This window comes from Bubalus kerabau, chromosome 1, assembly GCF_029407905.1.
Source record: "Bubalus kerabau isolate K-KA32 ecotype Philippines breed swamp buffalo chromosome 1, PCC_UOA_SB_1v2, whole genome shotgun sequence".
Classification (NCBI taxonomy): Eukaryota; Metazoa; Chordata; class Mammalia; order Artiodactyla; family Bovidae; genus Bubalus; species Bubalus kerabau.
The window spans coordinates 110,345,736-110,369,829 of record NC_073624.1 but is presented as its reverse complement, the minus strand read 5'-3'; the positions used below and the strand labels follow the sequence as shown (position 1 = coordinate 110,369,829).

At 37.0% G+C, this 24,094-nt stretch overlaps 1 protein-coding gene across 4 annotated transcripts in view; it reads left to right on the top strand.

Moving 5' to 3' along the window:
• The window catches only part of METTL25 (methyltransferase like 25), a 113,408-nt gene that overhangs the window by 50,515 nt on the left and 38,799 nt on the right, over positions 1-24,094 (top strand). For all 4 annotated transcript variants that reach the window (XM_055586808.1, XM_055586799.1, XM_055586817.1 and 1 more), the window contains exon 6: positions 17,096-17,190. In XM_055586808.1, the coding sequence (XP_055442783.1) occupies positions 17,096-17,190 (95 nt within the window). The remainder of the gene's footprint in view (positions 1-17,095; positions 17,191-24,094) is intronic.

Here is a 24,094-nt window from a genome sequence, read left to right as displayed (position 1 = left end):
GGGTCCTCTGTCTATGGAATTTCCCAGGCAAGAATACTGGAGTGGTTTGTCATTTCCTACTCCAATACATATATCCATTCTTTTTCGTATGTTTTCCATTATGGTTTATCACAGGATATTGAATAACTATAGTTTTTGTTACATAGTAGGATCTTGTTGTTTATCTATCCTATATATAATAGTTTGCATCTTCTAATTCCAAACTCCCAATCCTTCCCTTCCTTCACCATCCAAAAATAAAGTTTTAAAAACAAGTAATTTATAAATGATTGGCAATATTTCAAATTAATTTGTTTCAATTAACTTTCTTTTAGCCTTTCTTATAAATCATTACTGTTTGATCCAGAATCTGGATATTGGGGCATGGAATTCTTTTAGCAAATCTGACGAATTTTAAAATCAACCTGAAATTAAAATGAAGACTCTCTAAAATTATGAGAGCATAAGAACTGATTTAGTAAGAGCATAAGAACTGATCTTGGGTATTGAGAATATCAGAGAAAATTTATTCGGCACAGGATATGCTAAAATACAGGAGATACTCAGGAAACTGTGTATCCACCAACTGCCCATTTTCCTAGATACCTAGGTAGGACAGTATACAGAAACTGACAACCCAATGGGAAGACATGTAACAAAAGACACACGTATAACAAAAGACCGTGTAATAGGTGCTGTATTAGATTCGGGTGCTCCGAGATAGTAATATGTAAATTCCCGAGGAAGTCCAAAAATATCCCATAGGGAGGAGATTCTTTGATTGACTAGAGTTTTACTATTCTCTGCAGTGCTGTGACCTTGTATAAATAAGTTTACCTTTGTGGATCATTTGTAAATTAGTAAAAAGAAAAGTTAGATGATCGTGAAGGTCTCATTTATGACTCTGATAATATGATCTTATGACTTGAATATAGATTTCCAAAATATGTCTTTTATTTAAACTGAACCTAACCTGTACTTATCACAATATTTAGATTTAGCCCTGGTTTCTTTTCTTCTTAATTATATAGGGTTTACATAAACAAATACTCTACTTTCCTGCTATGATTCTGCATTTGAAGGATAATGGACAGTTTTTGCAAATCATACTCTCAAATCTATGTCATTGTAATAATGGCCTTAAATTTTCTGAAAGCTTTATGTTAAGAAGTAAAAATTATCTAACATTAAATTCCTAGTTAAATGCTTATTTTTCATTTTCTTAACTATCAATATTAATAGTTTATTAAATTTGTTTAGAATCAGTAACCATCAGGAGATACCTTGGCTTGAAGAAGGTATTGATCTTGTAATCTTAAGAGTGGATAAGTAGACTCCACTGTCAACTCTGTAGATTCAGGTGTTTATAACCTTTAGTTACAACATCACATTATTTCTCACTGTTCAGCTGGGCTTAAGTCTAAGGGAAGTTCTTGCCAATTACCATGGAGTGAATACAGAGATTTCTAGATGTACTTGGCAGTCTGTGCATAATTACCTCACACAGACAGCTGTATCTGATCTTCAGTCAGTTGTACATTTTCTAGAGTATTGGCTCTGATTACTTTTGCCATAGGGAATCTTCTTGCTGCCTACAAGTAGTTAGACATGGAATTTTAATATATATTCCCCTTTCTTTAATTTGCACTTCATTGTTTTTCATGACTAATAGAAAGTAGTTTTAGAAGCTCATGCAGATTGTATTTATTTAGCAAAAAAACAACTTTTCACTGTGCTCATAATAAGTAAAAGAAGAATTTCATTAAATCTAAAATCGAAAATTAGTATATATTCACTTAAAAGAAGTACTAAGGAGAAATATATGCTTCAAACCATAAGGTAATATGAAATCAAAGCTAATAGAAATTCTTATCAGAAAGTTTACAATCAAACTAATATAAAACAGCCTTAACTAATACAATTATGTAAAGTTTAAAAATAAAATAAAATTAAATTAAAAAACTGTAAAAAAAAAATAAATAAAAATAAATAAATAAATAAATCCCAAAGGTAAAAAAAAGAAAAAGAAAACTAGTTTACATTCTACCAGTTCTATATACAAATTTGGATTTGTATTCTATATAGCAAATAATATTGAAAATATTTTGCTATAAATACTGTATTTGCATATTTCTTCTTTTCATGTGATGAATAAATTATAAGCACATTGTTTAAATTTCTTTCATCATCAGTCTGGCACAACGAGCAAAATTTTCCTTAGGAATGAAGTTTACAATGTGATTCATGATATTCATGTAAAGATTGTCTCATTGTCTTAATGTTTCAGATATTCTATATGTGTCTCAATATAAACTATTTTATCAAGACTGGAGTCTTGAATATAGAGTATATGAAGAGCAACAGAGGATATCTATCATGCGCAGTAAGATGCACCATTGAGATGCTATCAGTGTTTGCCAGACCAGTGCAGTGTTTTCTGTCTGTACTCAGATATTGCTGTTCTTATAGTCATGAAAAAAATAGCAAAGCAGGACTTCCCTGGCAGTCCAGTGATTAAGACTCTGCACTTCCAGTAGAGAGGAGGCAGGTTCAATCCCTGCCCAGGGAACTAAGATCCCACATGCCACGTGGTGTGGCCAATTAAAAAACTACCAAGGCAGTAGTATCTAGGCCAATTCATTAAGAAGCAGTGTTTGAATGTAGATGTGACTCTGTTAAAGCAATATATTTTAAACTAGGACTGTAATTTACATATTCCTGTGAGATTATGTTTCCAGCAACATTTTAACCAAAGGTTAAGTGAAATATTAATATACTGATTATATAATAGAGCTACAAGTAGAGAGGAGAAACAGAAAAAAAAGATGATATAAATAGGGCTAACCTGGTATAGTCTAGAGAGAAACAAATGAGAAATGATAAATTACCCTTTTACCATTGACTAATCAGCCACTCTCTTTAGAGGATTCTGTGAAGCAAAAGACCATACATGAGATATATATCTCAGTGACTTAAATTGAAGATTCTTTTGGGGAAGGCAGAAGTAGAAGACATAGGGCCTCAATTCATATTATAGATTTGATAATTAGTTAATGTGAATATCTGTTCTGCTGTGACTTTCTTCAAATGTCTTGAATTCTGGTAGGTTGGTGCAAAACTAGTTGCGGTTTTGCATTGTTGAACTTTGCTTTTTGATATTGGAATACATTTTTAAATAAATGTGGCTATGTTATTCATCATTTTCATGTCCATTTCTTGATTTATTTTTTTGCTAATGACATTATTTGCTGTTTATTTTATATTTATTTTAGACTATAGAAATTATATTAGACAAAAAGCAAATTCAAGTGATTTTTTAATCCAAGTTCAAAATGGATCATAAAGCAGCAGAGACAGCTCATAACATCAACACATTAGGGCCCAGAAACTACTAATGAACATACAGTTCAGTGGTGGTTCAAGAAGTTTTTCAAGATCCTTGAAGATGAGGAGCATAGTGGCTGGCCATCGGAAGCTGACAGTGACCAATCGAGAGCCATAGTCAAAGCTGATCCTCTTATAACTACGTGAGAAGTTGCTGAAGAACTCAGTGTTGACCATTCTATGGTCATTCAGCATCTGGAGCAAATTGGAAAGGTGAAAAAGCTTGGTAAGTGGGTGCCTCACGAACTGACCGAAAATCAAAGCAGTCATGGTTTTGAAGTGCTGCTGCTGCTGCTGCTGCGTCACTTCAGTCATGTCCGACTCTGTGCAACACCATAGACGGCAACCCATTGTCTCTTAATTCTACACAACAATGAACCATTTCTCAATCGGATTGCAATGTGTGGCGAAAAGTGAATTTTATACAACTGGTGACAACCAGCTCCAGTGGTTGGATTTAGAAGAAGCTCCAAAGCACTTCCCCAAGCCAAAGTTGCACCAAAAAAGGTCATGGATGGAGAAGGAAATGGCAGCCTACTCCCGTATTCTTGCCTGGGAAATCCCATGGATAAAGGAGCCTGATGGGCTATAGTCCATGGGGTCACAAAAGAGTCAGACACAACTTAGCAACTAAACAATAGCAACAATATTTAAGTTAAGGAGTGATTCAGTTCAGTTCAGTTCAGTCGCTCAGTCGTGTCCAACTCTTTGCGACCCCATGAATCGCAGCACTCCAGGCCTCCCTGTCCATCACCAACTCCCAGAGTTCACTCAGACTCATGTCCATCGAGTCAGTGATTAGGTTGAACTCAATGAAATTGCTGGTGTTCAACCATTTTTCACCTACAAAAATCAGCAATGATAGCAGTTTCATATGATTCAACCTATGTATAGAATATCTTAATGGACATATAGAGTAAAATGTTGTTAATATGTTAATACATTAATACCTATTAATTTGGTATTAAAAGTACACTGGGGAAAAAAAAAGCTCATGGTCACTGTTGGGTGGTCTGCTGCCCATCTGATCCATTACAGCTGAATCATAGAAGAACAATTACATCTGAGAAGTGTACTTAGCAAATCAGTGCAATGCACTGAACACTGCAATGCCTGCAGCCGGCATTGGTCAGCAGAATGGGCTCAATCCTCCACAACAACGCCTGACCACACGTTGTACAACCAGTCCTTCAAAAGTTGAACCAACTGGGCTATGAAGTTTTGCCTCATCCGCCATATTCACCTGTCCTCTCGCCAACTGACTACCACTTCTTCAAGCATCTCAGTGACTGTTTTACAGGCAAAAATGCTTCCACAACCACCAGGAAGCAGAACACACTTTGCAAGAGTCCATCGAGTCCTGAAGCACGGATTTGTATGCTACGGGAGTAAACAAATTTGTTTTTCATTGGCAAAAATGTATTGATTGTAGTGGTCCCTATTTTGATTAATAAAGATGTGCTTAAGCCTAGTTATAATGATTTAAAATTCACAGTCCAAACCTGCAATTATGTTTGTACCAACCTAATAGGATCTTTTTCTGTACTTCCTTTACAATTTGAAACTTATTGAGAGCTACACATAAGTTTTATATTTTAAGTTACCAAATTTTTATACCTATATTTATTCTAAGCATTTTTAGAGAGTAGGTCAATTTTTAGAATTTATCCACTTTTAAATTATCTAGTTATGCCTTATCTAGTTGTACTGTTTTGAATTTATCCTTTAATTGAAGAGTGTTGATGAAAATTAGTCCATCTAAGAGATGGAAAACTTTATTTGAGCCAAACTGAGGATTATAACCAGGGAACAGCATCTTAGAAAGCTCTGAGAACTGTTCCAGCTATTAGAAGTCAAGGCACAGTTACATAGGTTTTTTGGAACACAGGGCTATACATTAAATGGCGTATTATTGACAGTTTACACAGTCCAGATCTAAGCATCATTTTGGCCCCTTTCAAGATCAAGAAGAAATGTAATCTTCTAAGGAGTTGTGTTTTCAATGCTAGGAGAATGTTGTTCTTTCTGGTTGAGCAGGTATTCCTGCTGATGGGGAAGGTTTGGTTGATGCGTAGTACACATATGCAACGCACAGTGTGGGGAGACAGGAGGCCAAAGGACAGAGAAGAACTTTTTATATTTAAATTTTTCTTGTCTTGCCATAAAATGTGAATTTTATTTCACAACAGTATGGGTCTGATTTATATAGTTTAATTATATTTTTTCTTTTAGTTTTAATATATTCAATCAACTGATAAGATATGAATACTTCAGAAATCTTAACAATTTGGTATAGTTTTAATATGGCTTTTACCCTTAGATAATATTCTGAATGTCATAAGAAAAAAGCCAAGTGTAACTCAAAGTTTTTTGGTCTGAAATAGTGGAAAAATGGAGTTATTTAGTGACCTGAATATGACTGCTGAAAGAGTAGAACTGAGAAAGTTGTTCAGTTTTGGACAATTGAGTTTGACGTTCGTTTTAAAAATACAAGTGTGGAGGTTATATTATCAGTTGGATAGATAATTCTGGGTTTCTGAGGACAAATCTGGGTTTAAGATAAATCTCTGAATTCTTAACATAGAGTTAGTAAGTTTGAGTGATATCACTTAGGGAGTAGAGATCTTAAAAAAAAAAATAATAAAATACAGGGAATAAACCTAGAAACATTCTTTAAAGTTCAGAGTACTTTCCAAAAGGAGTTTGGGAGAACTAGAAGGACCTGTGAAGTGATCTAGTCAGGAAGAATAGTACAGTGTTGTTCTTTTACTTAGCAGTGTATTTTGGGCTTCTCTTGTGGCTCAGCTGTTAAAGAATCCACCTGCAATGTTTGTGACCTGGGTTTGATCTCTGGGTTGGGAAGATCCCCTGGAGAAGGGAAAGGCTACCCACTCCCGTATTCTGGCCTGGAGAATTCTATGGACTGTATAGTCCATGGGGTTGCAAAGAGTCAGACATGACTGAGCGACTTTCACTTTCATTGTTAACTTATATAGAATTACTAAATTTGTTTAATAAGGACAAAGTATTCCTTAGAATGGAGAAGGCAACGGCACCCCACTCCAGTACTTTTGCCTAGAAAATCCCATGGACAGAGGAGCCTGATAGGCTGCAGTCCATGGGCTCACTAGAGTCGGACACGACTGAGCGACTTCACTTTCACTTTTCACGTTCATGCATTGGAGAAGGAAATGGCAACCCACTCCAGTCCTTAGAATGGATGTACCACATTCTATTTCACTTCTCCTGTGTTGGTGACATATGTTTTATAATTTTCTCCTCTAACTATAATTTTTTGATTTATCTGGTTCCATAATCTTCCCTGGTGGCTCAGTCAGTAAAGAGTCTGCCTGTAATGTGGGAGACCTGGGTTCAATCCCTGGGTCGGGAAGGTGCCCTGGAGAAGGAAATGGCAACCCTCCAGTATTCTTGCCTGGAGAATTCCATGGACAGAGGAGCCTGTGGGCTACAGTCCATGGGGTCACAGAGAGTTAGACACAACTGAGTAACTTAACTTTCACTTTCTTTCACTTTCACAATCTATCTGGGTTTATTTTTGTGTATGATTTGCAAAATGGTTCTGTTTTTTCTAAATTCTATTTATTGAATAATCCATGCTTTTACACATTGATATGAAATGACACCTTTCTCAGATAGTACATTTTTAGGTTATCTTTTCCTTTAGTCCATTGGTTCCTATAATAAAACTATACTGGTTTAATTTCTGTAGTTTATTTGAACCTTTGAAATTTGGTAGAGCAAGTCCTTCAAAGTTCTTAGTTTTCAAAATTGTCTTAACTCATGCATTTTTCCTTTCAAATGAGTTTTATTTATTTACTTTTAAAAGAGGGAGCATTTTATTTCATCGGTCTGTGTAAGACATACAAATGCAGTTTTATATTTTTTAAAAACCAGATACAGGGTTATTGAGTGAGTTTCCTCAAAGAGATTTCTGTCGGGAAAGGCTTGCTGACTGCTGCTGCTGCTGCGTCGCTTGAGTCTGCATCTCATTTATTGTCTGGGCTCAGCAGTGGAAGCCAGGATATTCAGTGCACATTTGGGTGAACAGTACCAGATACGAAAGTCAAGCAATAAGGCTTTGCTTCATGTTTTGCTAGAGTTCTTTCTAATATTTCTTGTGTTGCTGGGAAAAGGATACACCATCGTTCAGAAAAGGAAATAATTAATATTAAAATGCTTATTTACTGTTAACAGTGGAACTATTTTAAAATTTGATGATGGAGTATTTTACTTATCCAGAGATCTTGGCAAGAGGAAAATTGAAATGCTGATCACATCAACGATTTAATAAGGCTTAGGTAGAAAAGTTTTCTTGAGTCTTTCATTTGTGATTAAAGTTTATGTGATTTATAATGCAAATTCATAGAAAAGTTGTAAAATGTTTGGTGTTTAAAAAGAATGATTTTTAAACTATCTCATTTCCAATGTTTAGATCATAATATACATTGTTGACCAGGTTCAAAGTAAAAGCTGATTTTGATGATTTGTGTGTCAAAGGAGTTTTAGAATTAGACTGTTAAAATCCATTTTAAAAAAGCTGTTGGGATTTTTATTGACATACAGTGAATTTATAGATTATTGTGGGGATAAATTGTGTCTTTCATATGTTTTTCCTGTTGTAACAAATTATCTTTTCATTTATTTGGTGGTCGTTTCAGATATTTTTGTTAATCTTGCCCAATTTTAGTTAGTTTATTCATAAAGATTTTGTTGGGTTTTTTTCCTTTGATATAAGAAACATTTACTGGGTGGCCTGACACATGCTAGTCACTGCTTTATGGACCAATGATACAAGATTAAACAAAACAAAGCCCCTGCCCTCATTACGCTTATATTCTGATAAGAAGGCATCAGGGTCTTCCCTGGTAGAGCAGTGGATAAGAATCTGCCTGCCAGTGCAGGAGACATGGGTTCATTCCCTGGTCCAGGAAGATGCCACATGCCATGGGGCAGGAAAAGCTGTGCACTGCAACCACTGAAGCCCACGTGTCCTAGGGCATGCAAACCACGACTGCTGAGCCTGCGTATCACAACTACTGAAGCCCATGCTCCCTAGAGTGCTCTGCAACAAGAGAAGCCACCACAATGAGAAGTCTGTGCGCCCCAAGGAAGAGGAGTCCCCGTCCCTGCAACTGGAGGAATCCCACCCAAAGACAACGAAGACCCAGCACAGCCAAAAATAAATTAGTTTTTTGAAAGAAGGCATCAGGCAATAGAAAAATGAATAAGTGGATACATAATGTCAGGGTATAAACAGGAGAACAACTAAACAGGGAGAAGAGGGCAAGGTATGTGAAGAGCAAAGCAAAATCTTTAAAAAATCACTTTATATATTTTTTCCTATCTTTTTTCCCCTATCTCAATAATAATCATTGTGGTTTTAAATAAAATAGTCTAAAACCCTCTACATATGTAAGTATAATGTAAGTTGAGAATATTAACTTAGGGGACAAAAATTTATGTCTCCAACAGCATAATGCCTGTTTATTTTTTTCTGGATAAAATTATATGTCAAATTTCATTTAAGTCTAAAGAAATCTTAAGAGCATGTATTTTCAATGAGGGCATGCAGATAATCTTGATTCATCTATGTAATTCTGTTGATTCAGTTCAACAAAGTTCTGTAATAAGCACTAGAGGGTATAAGATAAGTAAGAGTCTGTCTTCCCCCTTTGGGAGCTCATGATACAGTGGGGAATTCAGAAACAATTACATAGAACTTTCATGCATGCCTGAGAGTGATGTAGTCACGATCTATAGATCTTAATCAACTACAAATATGAATTATTGAAAAAATGAATAAAAGAAGTAATGAGTGATGGATGTATAAACCAAATGCTATTAAGACTAGAAGAGAGAGTAATTTTTCATAACTCAGGGATAAAGGAAAGCTTTCTAAAAAAGGTGACATTTGGTTTTCATTTAGAAAAATGAAAAAACAAATCCGAGCCAGATTATGAGAGCCATGAACGATATACTGAAGCCTCAGAATGTTATTCAGTGGAAGGCAAAGTATACTTAGTCCCATAAAAATATTTTTGAGTGTTTATCACAAAATAATTGCATTCATTCATTTACATTTCTGAAAAATAGAAGGCAACAAGTCACTAGGACTTTTCAGAGATGAAACCAACTGACATGGCAACCAGTGGTAGGGAAAGAGGGTTGGTGGTGGTGAGGGCTGACAGTGAAAGCTAAAGATGATGGCAAGGTTTTAGGTTATATCATGATGATTGTTGTTCAGTCACTCAGTCATTCCGACTCTTTGAGCCCCATGGACTATAGTGCACCAGGCTTCCTGGTCTTTCACTGTTTCCCAGAGTTTGCTCAAACTCATGTCCATTGAGTTGATGATAGCATGATTACATAATGACATATTATTACTGGGTAAGAACAGATTTGTAGGCCTAGGAAGTGAGTTTATTTTTGCATATTTTTAGTTTTAGAAATATTCAGCAGATAACTTTTAAATTTCTTATCTCAACATCCAGAAAGAAGTTCAGACTGGAGATAACTTGGGAATTAAATTTAAAGGAGTAGATGTAATTGCTCAGAAACGAGTGAGGCAAGGGTTGCCAGCAACCACCAGAGGCTAGGAGGAGGCAAGGAGAGATTCTTTCCAAGAGCATTCACAGTGAGCATGTCCCAACTGATACCTTGATTTCAGACCTCTGGTCTCCAGAACTGTGAGAGAACACAGTTTTTTTGTTTCAGCCACCCAGTGTGTTGTGATTGGTTACGGCAACCCTGGGAAAGTAATAGCAGGAATGATCAGCATGTATTGAGATATGGACAAGACTGCCTAGGGAAAAAGTATAGATAGATTCAGACTAATTTTAGACAATTTCGACAGACCAAATTTTACTTTAAAAGGCAGTTAAGACCAGGTAAATGTGATACTTTTTATCATACCATACAAAAATTTTAGTACCTGTTGTATTCTACCTAGCCATTTCATTCGTTTACCAGCTGAAGGCATATGAATTTTTGACCCTTTAGTCAAAGAAAGCATAGAAGGGGCATGGAGACTAGGAGGATTAACCCTTAAGCACATTTAATAGACAGAAAACAATAAGCTGTCAAGGGACTATGAAGAGTATTAGGCCACAGATAAGAGAGAGTGAGATCATAGAAGCCAAGTGAAGAAAATATTTTAAGGAGGGAACATCACGAGCTCCTTAAAATCTGCAGTAAGAAAAATACCCATTGGGTTTGGTCTCATAAGATGCTGGTGGTGATGGAAACAAGGGCCATTTGAGTGGCATTTATGGATGTATAGATTTCAGAAAGATACTGTTCCTCTTAATGTAGAGGAAGGACAAAAAGAAAGGGAAAGAGAATTTGCTAGTAGGTATTGCATTTACCCAGTTAAGAGCTAATGAAGATTGAAAATGAAAAGGAGATATAATTAAGAGGATGAGTATATAAGAACTTGGGGATTAAAAGAGAGAACAATAAAAAAAAATCGTTCTATAATTCAAACTTGTGTCACTAACTGGATGATAATAATATTAACACAAAAAGGAAGAACTAGTAGAATATCTAGATTGATAAGATTAATGCATTTCTAAAGCTAGAAAAGACTAGGAAATGGAATAGAAGGAAAAAAACAAGAAACTTCATCTCCTCCAGAATTAAAGATAGCATGAAAGTGATCCTCAAGGAAAGCAACTTGATTTCACTGGTTTGTTTGTTTGTTCTGTTGCCCAGTCATGTCCAACTCTTTGCCACCCCGTGAACTGCAGCACACCAGGCCTCTGTCCCGCAAGTTTACCCAAGTTCATGTTCATTGCATCGGTGATGCCATCCAGCCATCTCATACTCTGACACTCTCTTCTCCTTCTGCCCTCAATCTTTCCCAGCATCAGGGACTTTTCCAATGAGTCTGCTGTTCGCTGATAAGGAAGTTTAATGCCCAGTTTGACTAGATTTGATTATAAGTATATGAACACAGTTAAATAGGAAACCAAGACATAACAACAGAAATGGTGAACACTGTGACTTTGATTCAAGACATAGAAGGGAGCCTCATTCTTCATTGCAGTCAGAATGAAGCTAATGAAACAGATTCCAAAGATAATAGTGAATCTGTATATGAAAGGCTTTGTTTGCCTGTGAGGGTATCTTGCTCTGTTAGGAAATGAACAAAGCTGTGAGGTTCCTCTAACCTCAATCACAGAACAAACTGATACAGATTCAGAAAACCTCAAGGTGATTACACAACCACTGGATGTCCAGAGGAGTGAGTCTCTCCTGTGGTGTCACATAACCCTGAACCAAGGCTGGCAATTCCTGTAAGCTGCCCGAGAAGTTCACAGGTGTTTTGGTTGGAGGTTTGGGGAGCCATGTGCGTGAATGAGACTGCCCATCTGCTGTCCTTCACACTGTTAGATAGGGTTGGAGAGGGAACTTACTTAAGCATATGGTAAGGGTACCCTTCTGTAGGCCTTCATTGTGGGGGCAAAGAAAAGTTTGATGAGCCCTAAAGAGGAGAGTGAAAAAGTTGGCCTAAAGCTCACCATTCAGAAGATGAAGATCATGGCATCTGGTCCCATCACTTCATGGGAAATAGATGGGGAAACAGTGGAAACAGTGTCAGACTATTTTTGGGGGCTCCAAAATCACTGCAGATGGTGACTGCAGCCATGAAGTTAAAAGACGCTTACTCCTTGGAAGGAAAGTTACGACCAACCTAGATAGCATATTCAAAAGCAGAGACATTACTTTGCCAACAAAGGTCCATCTAGTCAAGGCTATGGTTTTTCCAGTGGTCATGTATGGATGTGAGAGATGGACTGTGAAGCAAGCTGAGCGCCGAAGAATTGATGCTTTTGAACTGTGGTGTTGGAGAAGACTCTTGAGGGTCCCTTGGACTGCAAGGAGATCCAACCAGTCCATTCTAAAGAAGATCAGGCCTGGGTGTTCTTTGGAAGGACTGATGCTGAAGCTGAAACTCCAATACTTTGGCCACCTAATGCAAAGAGTTGACTCATTGGAAAAGACTCTGATGCTGGGAGGGATTGAGGGCAGGAGGAAAAGGGGACGACAGAGGATGAGATGGCTGGATGGCATCACCGACTTGATGGACGTGAGTTTGAGTGAACTCCGGGAGATGGTGATGGACTGGGAGGTCTGGCGTGCTATGATTCATGGGATCACAAATAGTCGGACATGACTGAGCGACTGAACTGAACTGAAAGAAGACAGTAAGCCTCTTCCCCCCTCATCACATTCACCGGCACGAGTGAGGGAACATGCTTGCCATCTTCCAGCCTGCATTTCTCCAGTGACAGCCCAGTGTGCTCAGTGTGTGACTGCTCCCCTGCTGGCTTCCACACTATCATCTGAAATCTAGAGGAATCCCAGTCCTATGTAATATGTAACCCCATCTGCATCTCCCCTTTACCACCATGCATCAGTTGGCAAGCCCAGAACTCTGTATTTCCCTGAAAAATTCCCTTCCCTGCCCCCAGCACAACACTCGCAGCCTCACCACTATCTCTAGGGATGCTAAGGCCCAACCCCATCATGCCTTTGATCCCCATTCGTGTCAGTCCTCACCAGAAACCTGGCCTCACAATTCATTCCTGATTTCCAGGATTCTCAACAAATGTATATATGTCCTTTGTTCGGCCTTGTCTTCTACCTCTTCTCAACTCCAAAATGTTCTTGAATTTGGTCATTCATTACCAAAATTGCCTTTACGTGCAACCTATTCTTTGAAGATCACTTTACTGTCTTAATCAAAACGGAGCTCTTCCCTGAGGAAGCACGCTTGCCACACTCATCAAGCAGTGCATTTTTCTGTCTCAGTTCCCTTGTATGAGGTAATTGGCTGCTTTGTTGCTACTTCAAGACTGTATTCATCATCTAATGCTGTTTGAGAGATCACCGCAAAACTGAATGACTTAGAGACAGAATAAATTTTATTATATCTTATTACAATTTCTGTGGGTTAAGAATTTGAGACTAACTTGGGCATGGATTTCTTATTTTAGATTTTTTTTTCCTGGAAATAATATACCCCTTCCATTGTAATATATTTTCCAGAAATACTCTTCTCATTTCAGTCTGATGTTAAGTAGTAATTTTAGCTTATTATTGGTGGAGGAAATGTCTACCTATTTTCAGGCAAGTAGACATGCTTTTTTCCTGGCAGCATAAGGCAAATTGCAGAGCAGAGATGGTACACTAATTATACTTTTCATTACAAATCCATTGCTTGTTTCTTAAGTGGAATTCTTTTCCTGTTTTGTACCAAGCTGACTTTCATCTCCTCTTTTCCATTCCTACAAGTTTGTTCTGTAGGTATTTGGTTGGAGTATTAGAAATTGAAAAATTGCTAGTTAATAATTTTTAAATTGTACAATCTTCTGGTATTATATTTTTGGAAATTAACTATGTCTTGTTGGAGCTCTGTTTGCTTTTCATTAAGTCTTCCCAACAAATATTTTCATGACTTGTCTCCTCATATAAATCTCTGCTCAAATACACATTGTCAAAGAAGACTCTTGTATTAATTAGAACAGAAGGATTCAACTAGTGTGTCATGGATGCTACAAAGGAGTTCCTGTGATACTGCTTCCTTCATCCCATGGGTTTTGGCTCAACACAGTTATCATCATCTGTTTATTCCACTGTAATCTACAAAATCCACCATATTCTCTGAATGCTGAGCTACAAAAAAGAAGTTTGGGAAACACTGAATTAAAGATTTAGATGCTAGATAGGTTCAAACCCAAAGTATCAGTCACTTCAACAAAACAGATGGATGTTTCTATTTCAGTCCCAAGGTAGACAATTAGAGCTAGTTAAAGGAGCCCTGTGGGCATCCACACAGATGCCCTCAAATGGTAAAGAATCTGTCTGTGATGCAGGAGACTCGGGTTCAATCCCTGGGTTGGAAAGATCCCCTGGAGAAGAGAATGACTACCCACCCCACTATTCTTGCCTGGAGAACTCCATGGACAGAGGAGTCTGGCAGGCTACAGTCCATGGGATTGCAGAGTCAGACATGACTGAGTGTCTAACACACAGACACACACAAAGGAGCTCTGTACCAAAAAGCCTTCCAAGAACCCAGAATCCTTCTGTCTTGTGGCTCCATCATCTGCTTGCCAACATGACCATAAAGTGGGGAGGGGAGAGCTTACCCCTCCCCTTTTTGAGCATTTGCACATTATTTTGCCAACAAAGGTCCATCTAGTCAAGGCTATGGTTTTTCCTGTGGTCATGTATGGATGTGAGAGTTGGACTGTGAAGAAGGTTGAGCGCCGAAGAATTGATGCTTTTGAACTGTGGTGTTGGAGAAGACTCTTGAGAGTCACTTGGACTGCAAGGAGATCCAACCAGTCCATTCTGAAGGAGATCAGCCCTGGGATTTCTTTGGAAGGAGTGATGCTAAAGCTGAAACTCCAGTACTTTGGCCACCTCATGTGAAGAGTTGACTCATTGGAAAAGACTCTGATGCTGGGAGGGATTGGGGGCAGGAGGAGAAGGGGACAACAGAGGATGAGATGGCTGGATGGCATCACTGACTCGATGGATGTGAGTCTGAGTGAACTCCGGGAGTTGGTGATGGACAGGGAGGCCTGGCTTGGTGCGATTCATGGGGTCGCAAAGAGTTGGACACGACTGAGTGACTGAACTGAACTGAACTTCTGCCCATATCCTGTTAGCCAAAACTTAATCTCTAGCTATCCTAGTGGCTACATGGGAGTCTGGGAATTATAGTCTTTAATCTGAACAGCTGAATAGTCAGCTAAAGATTGAATGCTCTGTTACTTCGTAAGGAAGAAGGAGAGAGCGGATGGGGGAAGGGAAAAAGTGGTTTTATTAGGACTTTCCTAAACACTCTCAATAAAACAGCAAAACCCCATTTCTTCAACCCCTTACTCTTTAGAGTAAAGTTTAGCTATTTCTTTCTTCAGCTGTCAGAAAAAGAATTAAACTACTTACAGTAACCCTTTCGTTTAGCAATAATCATGTTTTGGTTAAATCATAAAGCCTTCAGTAAAACTCAAACCTCTCTTTCAAGCCATCCTGATAATTGACGGAGGAAGTAGACTGGGGTCCCTTGGACTTGGATAGGCTTCAAGGGCTCCATGAGTCCTGGGCAATTGTAAGTGAAGTTGTTTATCTAGCCTGGTGGTTAAGAGCGTGGCCTCTGGAGTCAGACTGCTGGTTTAAATTCCAGGTCTGTCATGTGCTAGATTTGCAACTTCGGCAGTCCTCTTAAAGTCCCTGTGCTTAGTTTCTCTATCGGAAACATGATAGTGTACCTATTTCATAGAATTGCTGTGGGGACTTGTTAACACACTGAAAGCTCCTAGCATTTAAAGGTAATTAATACATTTAAAGTATTTATAACAGTGCTTAACAATATTGTGTTGTATAAATACTAGCATTATTATTATTTATATTCCTGGGGCAAGGAATATGTCTTCCATCTTCCATATGATTATCAAATAAGGTCAATTATTAAATCTTAATTAAAAGAAAGAAGGAAATCACTATCACAGGCTCATGTCCATATGAAACTTAAATTTTCTCTATTTTAATCGAAAACCACCTGATATTTCATAACACAGACGTTTATTTGGTGGAATCTACATCAACAGTATGGCTTCACTGGTAGCTCAGTGGTAAAGAATCCATATGCCAATGCAGGAGACATGGGTTCAGTCCCTGGTTTGGGAAGGTCCCCTGGAGGAGGAAATGACAACCCACTCCAGTGTTCTTGCCTGGGAAATCCCATGGGCAGAGGAGCCTGGTGGGCTACAAGGGTTGCAAAAGAGTCTGACACACGTAGTGACTAAACGACAGCAACAGCCTCAATAATACTTTGTTTTAAACCATTTTCTTATTTTCTAGTTCTATTTTACTTTTTAACTTAATAGAAAATTTATATGTATCTCAATTTTCTTTTCATTACCACTGTTTTGATAAACTTGAGTTCTTATTTTCCAGGCTTTGATTTAAAATAGATTTTTTTTTTCCTTGTCAGAAATGCTGTGTAATTAATAGTTGATCATAAGGGGTTTTAACATCAGCAAGTTACATATATAACTCTATAAGTGAGTCAACAGCAGGTATGTGTGATTAAGTAGTGAATGTTGACTTTTTTGTTGTTGTTACTTAAACCATAAATGCAGTTGAGCCAAACTGAATCACAGTTGAAAATGTAACATCCTAATAAAATGGAAAAAAGAAGAGTGCATACAGCTGTTCTGGAAAGTGAACACTGTGGCTGGGGAAAAAATATTGATGCTTCAACATTGTTGGGAATAAATTAATATTGTTCTCGAATAAATTGCCAAATGTCACATTTAATAAATCATTTTATTAGAAAGTTGGGTCAGCAGAAAATGCCCAGTATCTCATTACTTATCTTCTATAGTTACACTGCACATGAAAAGTATTTCCATTTTAAATTGCTTTTGTTAAATCTTTGAGAAATAATTTTGGTAAATTGGCTGGTATCAGACCTGGAGCCTGAACGCAAAACAGCTGTTGTTGAGAAAATGCCATTTTCATAAAATTAATATGTTTTCAATTAACATACTGGAATGAGCTTTTAAACATTACCACTTCCATGTTTAACTACTGTTTGACTTTCAAATGACTGATTTGCACTCTCAATAGATTATTTACTTTAACTAAAAGAGGAAGAATTTTTTTTAAATAATTCATATTTTTCTTCCATCTGCAGAATATACCCAAGAAAGGCGGGGATTTCCCATGTGCCACTATTTGAAGGAAGAGAGATGGTGCTGTGGCCGAAACGCCAGGATGTCAGCCTGTTTGGTAGGATTTGTTCTTTCTCAACTAAAAGCTTTATCCAGATGTTGCTGAATTTATTTCTTTGGCTCTGTTAAATGCCAAATTTTGCAGAGCATCTTTATTAATGCATTTATGCACTGCAAATTATGAGGGGAGAAAAACGGCTTGCCCTTACAACATTATTCACTCTGCATGCAGTATGGTCACAATTTATAGTTATACTTTAATTCTGCATTATGGTACTTTATTTCTTACATGTAATTAATTTAATTATCATATAAAATGTACCAACAACCAATTCTTAAACACAGAATTACTTTAGTGCTTTATCCACAGCTCTGTGGGCGTGTGTGTGTGTGTGTGTGTGTGTGTGTATAGCAGATCATTTGGTCTCCTAAGTTTTCATAAAATGGGAAAAATATTATTAAACTGTCTGGGATAGGAAGTACGTATCTAGTTAACTGAAATCTTTATTTAAAATGTCTGAGTTGGCTCTTATCCTTAGATCTAGAACACTTTGGCCCGCAGTCTTCTCTGTTTGTGGTGTTATGTTGGTCTAAAAAGGACCAAATGCCAGTTAAATGGATTTTGCCATCATAAATGTAAAATATTGTTTCTACAATAATGTTTCGAATGTACAACCCCAAGGTAAATTTAACTATTATGTGGTCATTATTTTGATGATTTATATTGCCAGTAACACAGCAATGTAAAGAAATGGTGCTGCAATGTTCTAGGTCATGTATCTGAGAGTTAACTTAGAAATCTATTTTTGCTAAAAAAAATGATTTCCTTTGATAAGTCCTTTTAAAATATTTTTCTGGGTATTTGTCTTGTTCTTTCATTATATTTGTAAATAATACTCATTTAGGGTCTTGTTAGAATGGCAGCTCATTTTTGGAATGACTTGATTCCCAGAATGTTGGCAACTTATACCCTCTAGGCAAGAAGAAATTGAAATAGTCTTTTGTAGGGAAACTGACTTCTTGTTGTTTTTCAGTCACGCAGTCATGTCCAGCTCTTTGCGACACCAGGGACTGCAACACGCCCAGCCTTCCTATCCTTCACCGTCTCCTGGAGTTTGCCCAGGTTCATGTTCATTGCTTCGGTGATGCTGTCCAGCCATCTCATCCTCTGACGCCCTCTTCTCCTTCTGCCCTCAATCTTCCCCAGCATCAGGGACCATTCCAATGAGTTGTCTATTCACATCAGATGACCAAAATACTGGAGCTTCAGCATCAGTCCTTCCAGGGTATATTTGGGGTTGATCTCCCTTAAGATTGACTGGTTTGATCTCCTTGCTGTCCAAGGGACTCTTAAGAGTCTTCTCCAGCATCAGAGTTCGAAGGCTTCAATTCTTTGGCATTCTGCCTTCTTTACAGTCCAGCTCTCACAGCTGTACCTGACCACTGGGAAGATCATAGCCTTGACTATATGGACCTTTGCCGGCAGAGTGATGTCTCTGCTTTTCAACACACTGTCTAGATTTGTCATTGCTTTCCTGCCAAGAAGCAATTGTCTTCTGATTTCATGACTGCAGTGTCCATCTGCAGTGATTTTGGAGCCCAAGAAGAGGAAATCTGTCATTACTTCCACCTTTTCCCCTTCTATTTGCCATGTAGTAATGGGGCCAGATGCCATGATCTTAGTTTTTTAATATTTAGTCTTAAGCCGGCTCTTTCACTCTCCTCCTTCACCCTCATCAAGAGGCTTGTTAGTTCTTCTTCACTTTCTGCCATTAAAGTGGTATTATCTGCATATCTAAAGTTGTTGATGTTTCTCCCACCTTTCTTGACTTCTGGCTTGTAACTCATCCAGTTCAGCATTGCTCCTGATGTGCTCAGCATATTGGTTAAATAAACAGGATGACAGCAGATAGCCCTATCGTACTCCTTTCTCTATATTGAACCAGTCAGTTTTTCCACACAGGATTCTAACTGTTACCTCTTGACATGCATGCAGGTTTCTCAGGAGACAGGTAAGGTGGTCTGGTATTCCCATCTCTCTAAGAGCTTTCCAGTTTGTCATGATCTACGCAGTCAAAGGCGATAGTGTAGTCCATGAAACAAAGATGGATGTTTTTCTGAAATTCCCTTGCTTTTTCTTTTTTTTTTTTAATTTTATTTTATTTTTAAACTTAACATAACTGTATTAGATTTGCCAAATATCAAAATGAATCCGCCACAGGTATACATGCTTTTTCTATAATCCAGCAAATGTTGGCAATTTGATTTCTAGTTCCTCTTCCTTTTCTAAACCCAGCTTGGACATCTGGAAGTTCTTGGTTCGCATAATTCTGAAGCCTAGCATGCAAGATTTTAAGCATGACCTTATTAGCATGGGAGATAAGTACAATTGTCCAATGGTTAGCACCTTCTTTAGTACTACCCTTCTTGGGGATTAGGATTAAATTCAGTTCAGTTCAGTCGCTCAGTTGTGTCTGATTCTGTGACCCCGTGGATTGCAGCATGCTAGGCTTCCCTGTCCATTGCCAGTTCCTGGAGCTTGCTCAAACTCAAGTCCATAGAGTTGATGATGCCATCCAACCATCTCATCCTCTGTCATCCCCTTCTTCCCCTCCCTTCAGTCTTTCTCAGCATCAGGGTCTTTTCCAGTGAGTCAGTTCTTCACATCAGGTGACCAAAGTATTGGAGCTTCAGCTTCAGCTTCAGCATCAGTCCTTCCAATGAACACCCAGGAGTGATCTCCTTTAGGATGGACTGGTTGGATCTCCTTGCAGTCCAAGGGATTCCCAAGAGTCTTCTCCAACACCACAGTTCAAAAGCATCAATTCTTCGGTGCTCAGTTTTCTTTATAGTCCAGCTCTCATATCCATATGTGACTACTGGAAAAACCATAGCTTTGACTATTCGACATTTGTCAGCAAAATAATGTCTCTGCTTTTTAATATACTATCTAGGTTTGTCATAGTTTTTCTTCTAAAGAGCAAGTGTCTTTTAACTTCATGGCTGCAGCCATCATCTGCAGTGATTGGAATTATGATTGACTATTTTCCAGTCCTGTGGCCACTGCTGGGTCTTCCAGAGTTGCTGACATAATGAATGCAAAACCTTGATGGAATCATCCTTTTGGGATTTGAATAGTTCTGCTGGAATTTCATCACATTCACTAGCTTTATTAACAGCAGTGCTTTTTAAGGCCCACTTGACTTCACTCTCCAGAATGTCTGACTCTGCGTGATTAACCACACCATTGTAGGAATCCGGTTCATTAAGATCTTTTTTATACAGAGCTTCCATGTATTCTTTACATCTCTTCTTGATCTCTTCACCTTCTACTAGGTCTCTACCCTTTTTATCCCTTATTGTGACCATCTTTGGGTGAAATACTCCCATGGTGTTTCCAGTTTTCCTGAAGAGATCGCCTGTCTTTCCCCTTTTGTTGTTTTCTTGTATTATTAAACATTGTTCATTGAAAAAGACCTTGTTTCTTCTGGCTATTTTTTGGAACTCTACGTTTAATTGGATGTACCTTTCCCTCTCTCCCTTGCTTTTCACTTCTTTATGTTCTTCAGCTATTTGTAAAGTCTCCTCAGATAACCACTTTGCCTTCTTGCTTTTCTTTTTCTTTGGGATGGTTTTGTTTGCTGCCTCCTGTACAATATTATGGACCTCTGTCCATAGTTCTTCAAGCACAGTGTTAACTAGATCTGGTCCCTTGAATCTATTCATTACCTCTACTGAAGATTCACATGGGATTTTATTTAAGTCATGCCTGGCTGGCCAAGGAGTTTTTCCTGGTTTTCTTTAGTTTAAGCCTGAATTTTGCTATGAGAAGTTGATGATCTGAGCCACAGTCAGCTCCAGGTCTTGTTTTTGCTGACTGTCTACAGCTTCTTCATCTTCAGCTATGAAGAATGTGATCAGTTTGATTTCAGTATTGACCATTTGATGATGTCCATGTGTAAAGTCATCTGTTGTGTTGTTGGAAAATGGTATTTGCTATGACTAATGCATTCTCTTGGCAGAATTCAGTTAACCTTTGCCCTACCTCATTTTGTTCTCCAGGGCCAAACTTGCCTGTTACTCAATTATATCTTGACTTCCTACTTTTACATTCCAATCCCCGATGATGAATAGAACATCTTTTTTAGGTGTTAGTTCTAGGAGGTCTTCTAGGTCTTCATAGAACGGATCAATTTCTTTGACATCTGTGGTTGGGACATAGACTTGGATTACTGTGGTATTGAATGGCTTGCCTTGGAAACGAACCAAGATCATTCTGTCATTTTTGAGGTTGTAACCAAGTACTGTATTTCAGACTGTTTTGTTGATTATGAGGGTACTCCATTTCTTCTATGGGATTCTTGCCCACAGTAGTAGATATAATGGTCATCTGAATTAAATTTGCCCATTCCTGTCCATTTTAGTTTGCTGATTCCTGTAAGCAAGAAGAAATTGAAATAGTCTTTTTGTAGGGAATCTGACTAGGCTAAGAGAAAAGTCTGAAGATACTGGCATTAGAAATTTCACAATAAAATAGGACCTTTGTGGTGAGGTCTGCAATTACTAGTCCTCTCATAAGCACAGTGCTTCCATTCAAGTTTATGATACCTACATTTTAATTATCAGCAGACAGCCAAGAATCTTTAACTGTCTAAGAAAGTCTAACAGGAAAGAACAGAGATCAGATAAACAAATAGGAAAGAAGCAACTTGGAGAAAACAATCCAAAATAAAAACAGATACTATCCAAAATAATATATAATAGCAATTAATATCCCTTAGAAAGATAAAAGAATATAGTATGTTATCAAAACAAAACTGTTTGCTATAAACATTCAACAAACCATAAAGAAGGGTTTTTGAAAAGTAAATTCCAAAATAAAGAATTTATCAACCACTTTGCCTGACTAATGTTAGCTTCTTATAGAATGCCCTTCCTTCTAGCTCTATCCTTGTCTTTGCTCATGTGGATTTCTTTTATTGACAAATCTTAGAAAGTCTAAGGAACATTTTTTTGGTGTTTCTTGTTTCATTGCTTTTTTCTTCATAACTCACCTTTTCTACAAATATTCAGAGCTTAAAGGATTGAGAGAGTGAGACAGAGAGAGAGATATCTTTCTGGTAACACTTTCAGATGAATTGTTAAGGGTACTAACCAGGGGGGGATAAATGAATTATATTAGTGTAATCTTATCAGCATACTTTTAGCCTGATAAAATATCAAAATATTTTATATTAGTATGAAATGAACACTTAGTATATTCTCTTCATCATCTATATTTATTGGCCAAGAAAAATTATTAATATTTGTAAGAAACTGTTTATCACCTACCTGTTTATCTTTTATCATGTAATCAAAATTTAACATTTGGTTTTCTAAAATAAATTCATCAACAACACATACCAAAATTAGCCCTGTGTTATATGATATTTGTATTGATACCAAATAATATATTATTAAAAACTTGTCTGTCACAATATTGTTAATTGGCTATAATATTAGTAAGTCATGCCTGACTGACTCTTTTCGGTCTCAAGGACCGTAGCCCACCAGGATCCCACTGTCCATGAATTTCTCCAGGAAAGAATACTGGAATGGGTTGCCATTCCCTTCTCCAGGGAATCTTCCTGACCCAGGGATCAAACCCAGGTATCCTGCAATGCAGACAGATTCTTTACCATCTTAGCTACCAGGGAATTGTCTATACTCCAGTATAAAATAAAAAGTTTATTATTTAATAATCATCTTCTGTATTCATAACACTCTTGATGTTCAGTGAAGGTATCCTTGAAGTCAGTGGGAAAGTTCCATTTTTTTCTTCAAACAATTTCTGTGAAGCAAACTTTCATAACATGAGCTCATTTTCCCACTAAATCTTCATGACATGAGATCATGAAAAGTAAATTGGGATTTGGAAAACAAGTTTTTAGTTCCTACTCACCTGCTAACTAACTGCAACTTGTGGCAAGTTCCTTTCATTGTCAGTGACCTTGTGCATCTGCAAAAAATTGCACTTCGGATAATCTGTAAATTTTCTTTCAGCTTTAAAAGGACATGATTCAGCTAAATCTAAAAAGTAATATTTAAGAAGACATAGGCATCTGAAATAAATATGAGTAGTTTGAATTAGAAAGTGTATGCAAATCTGTTACATTTTACTACTTTATGTTTGAAATATTTTCTAATTAAAGCTTTAATAATAAAATTTTAGTTAAAATATTATCATGCGATTCAGTTATAAAACAACATAAGTGTGGAAATGTATGTTTCTAAAAAAACCTGAAAGTTTCAGAAGGCTTTATTCCATATTTAAATTATAACAAATCTTTCATATATATTGTATTATGAGTATTTATTAGAAATATTAGGAAATGTTTTATAAAAATATTTTGTATTTTAAATAAATATAAATGTAAAACCAACTACATGTAAAATTGTAAAAATATGTATTACTTTCTCTTAAAGTGAGTTGATCATATGTGAATTTGATTTGAATTTGCAGACCATGCAGACCAAAAACATGTACTTTTGTAAGCTAAGATTTCAACCATAATTTGTTCAATATACTTTTACTTAATAAAAGATAAAATTATATGTTTTTTAAAAATTGGAAGAAAATAAATTAAAACATAGCATATAAATTATGTTTATTACATATATTGTAATAGCTTTGGATTTATTTGTTTTAGCTACAATAAAAGAGAGCCAAGAATGTGTCTTTATATCTTTCCTGTTTTCTAATTCCTTCTAAGTTCAAAGAGTGTATACAGTTGCAGTGTGTATGTGTTTGTGTACATGACACACATGCGTATAGCAGTCCTAAATTATACAAGTGTGCCAGTTAGCATTCCTTCATGATATTAACACTTGTAAGTGTATAAACTATTATGTTATCAGTTAATTAATCTCTGTAAATGTCAGTTTTACAAGCCCTCATATAATGTGTTTATAAGTTTTATAAG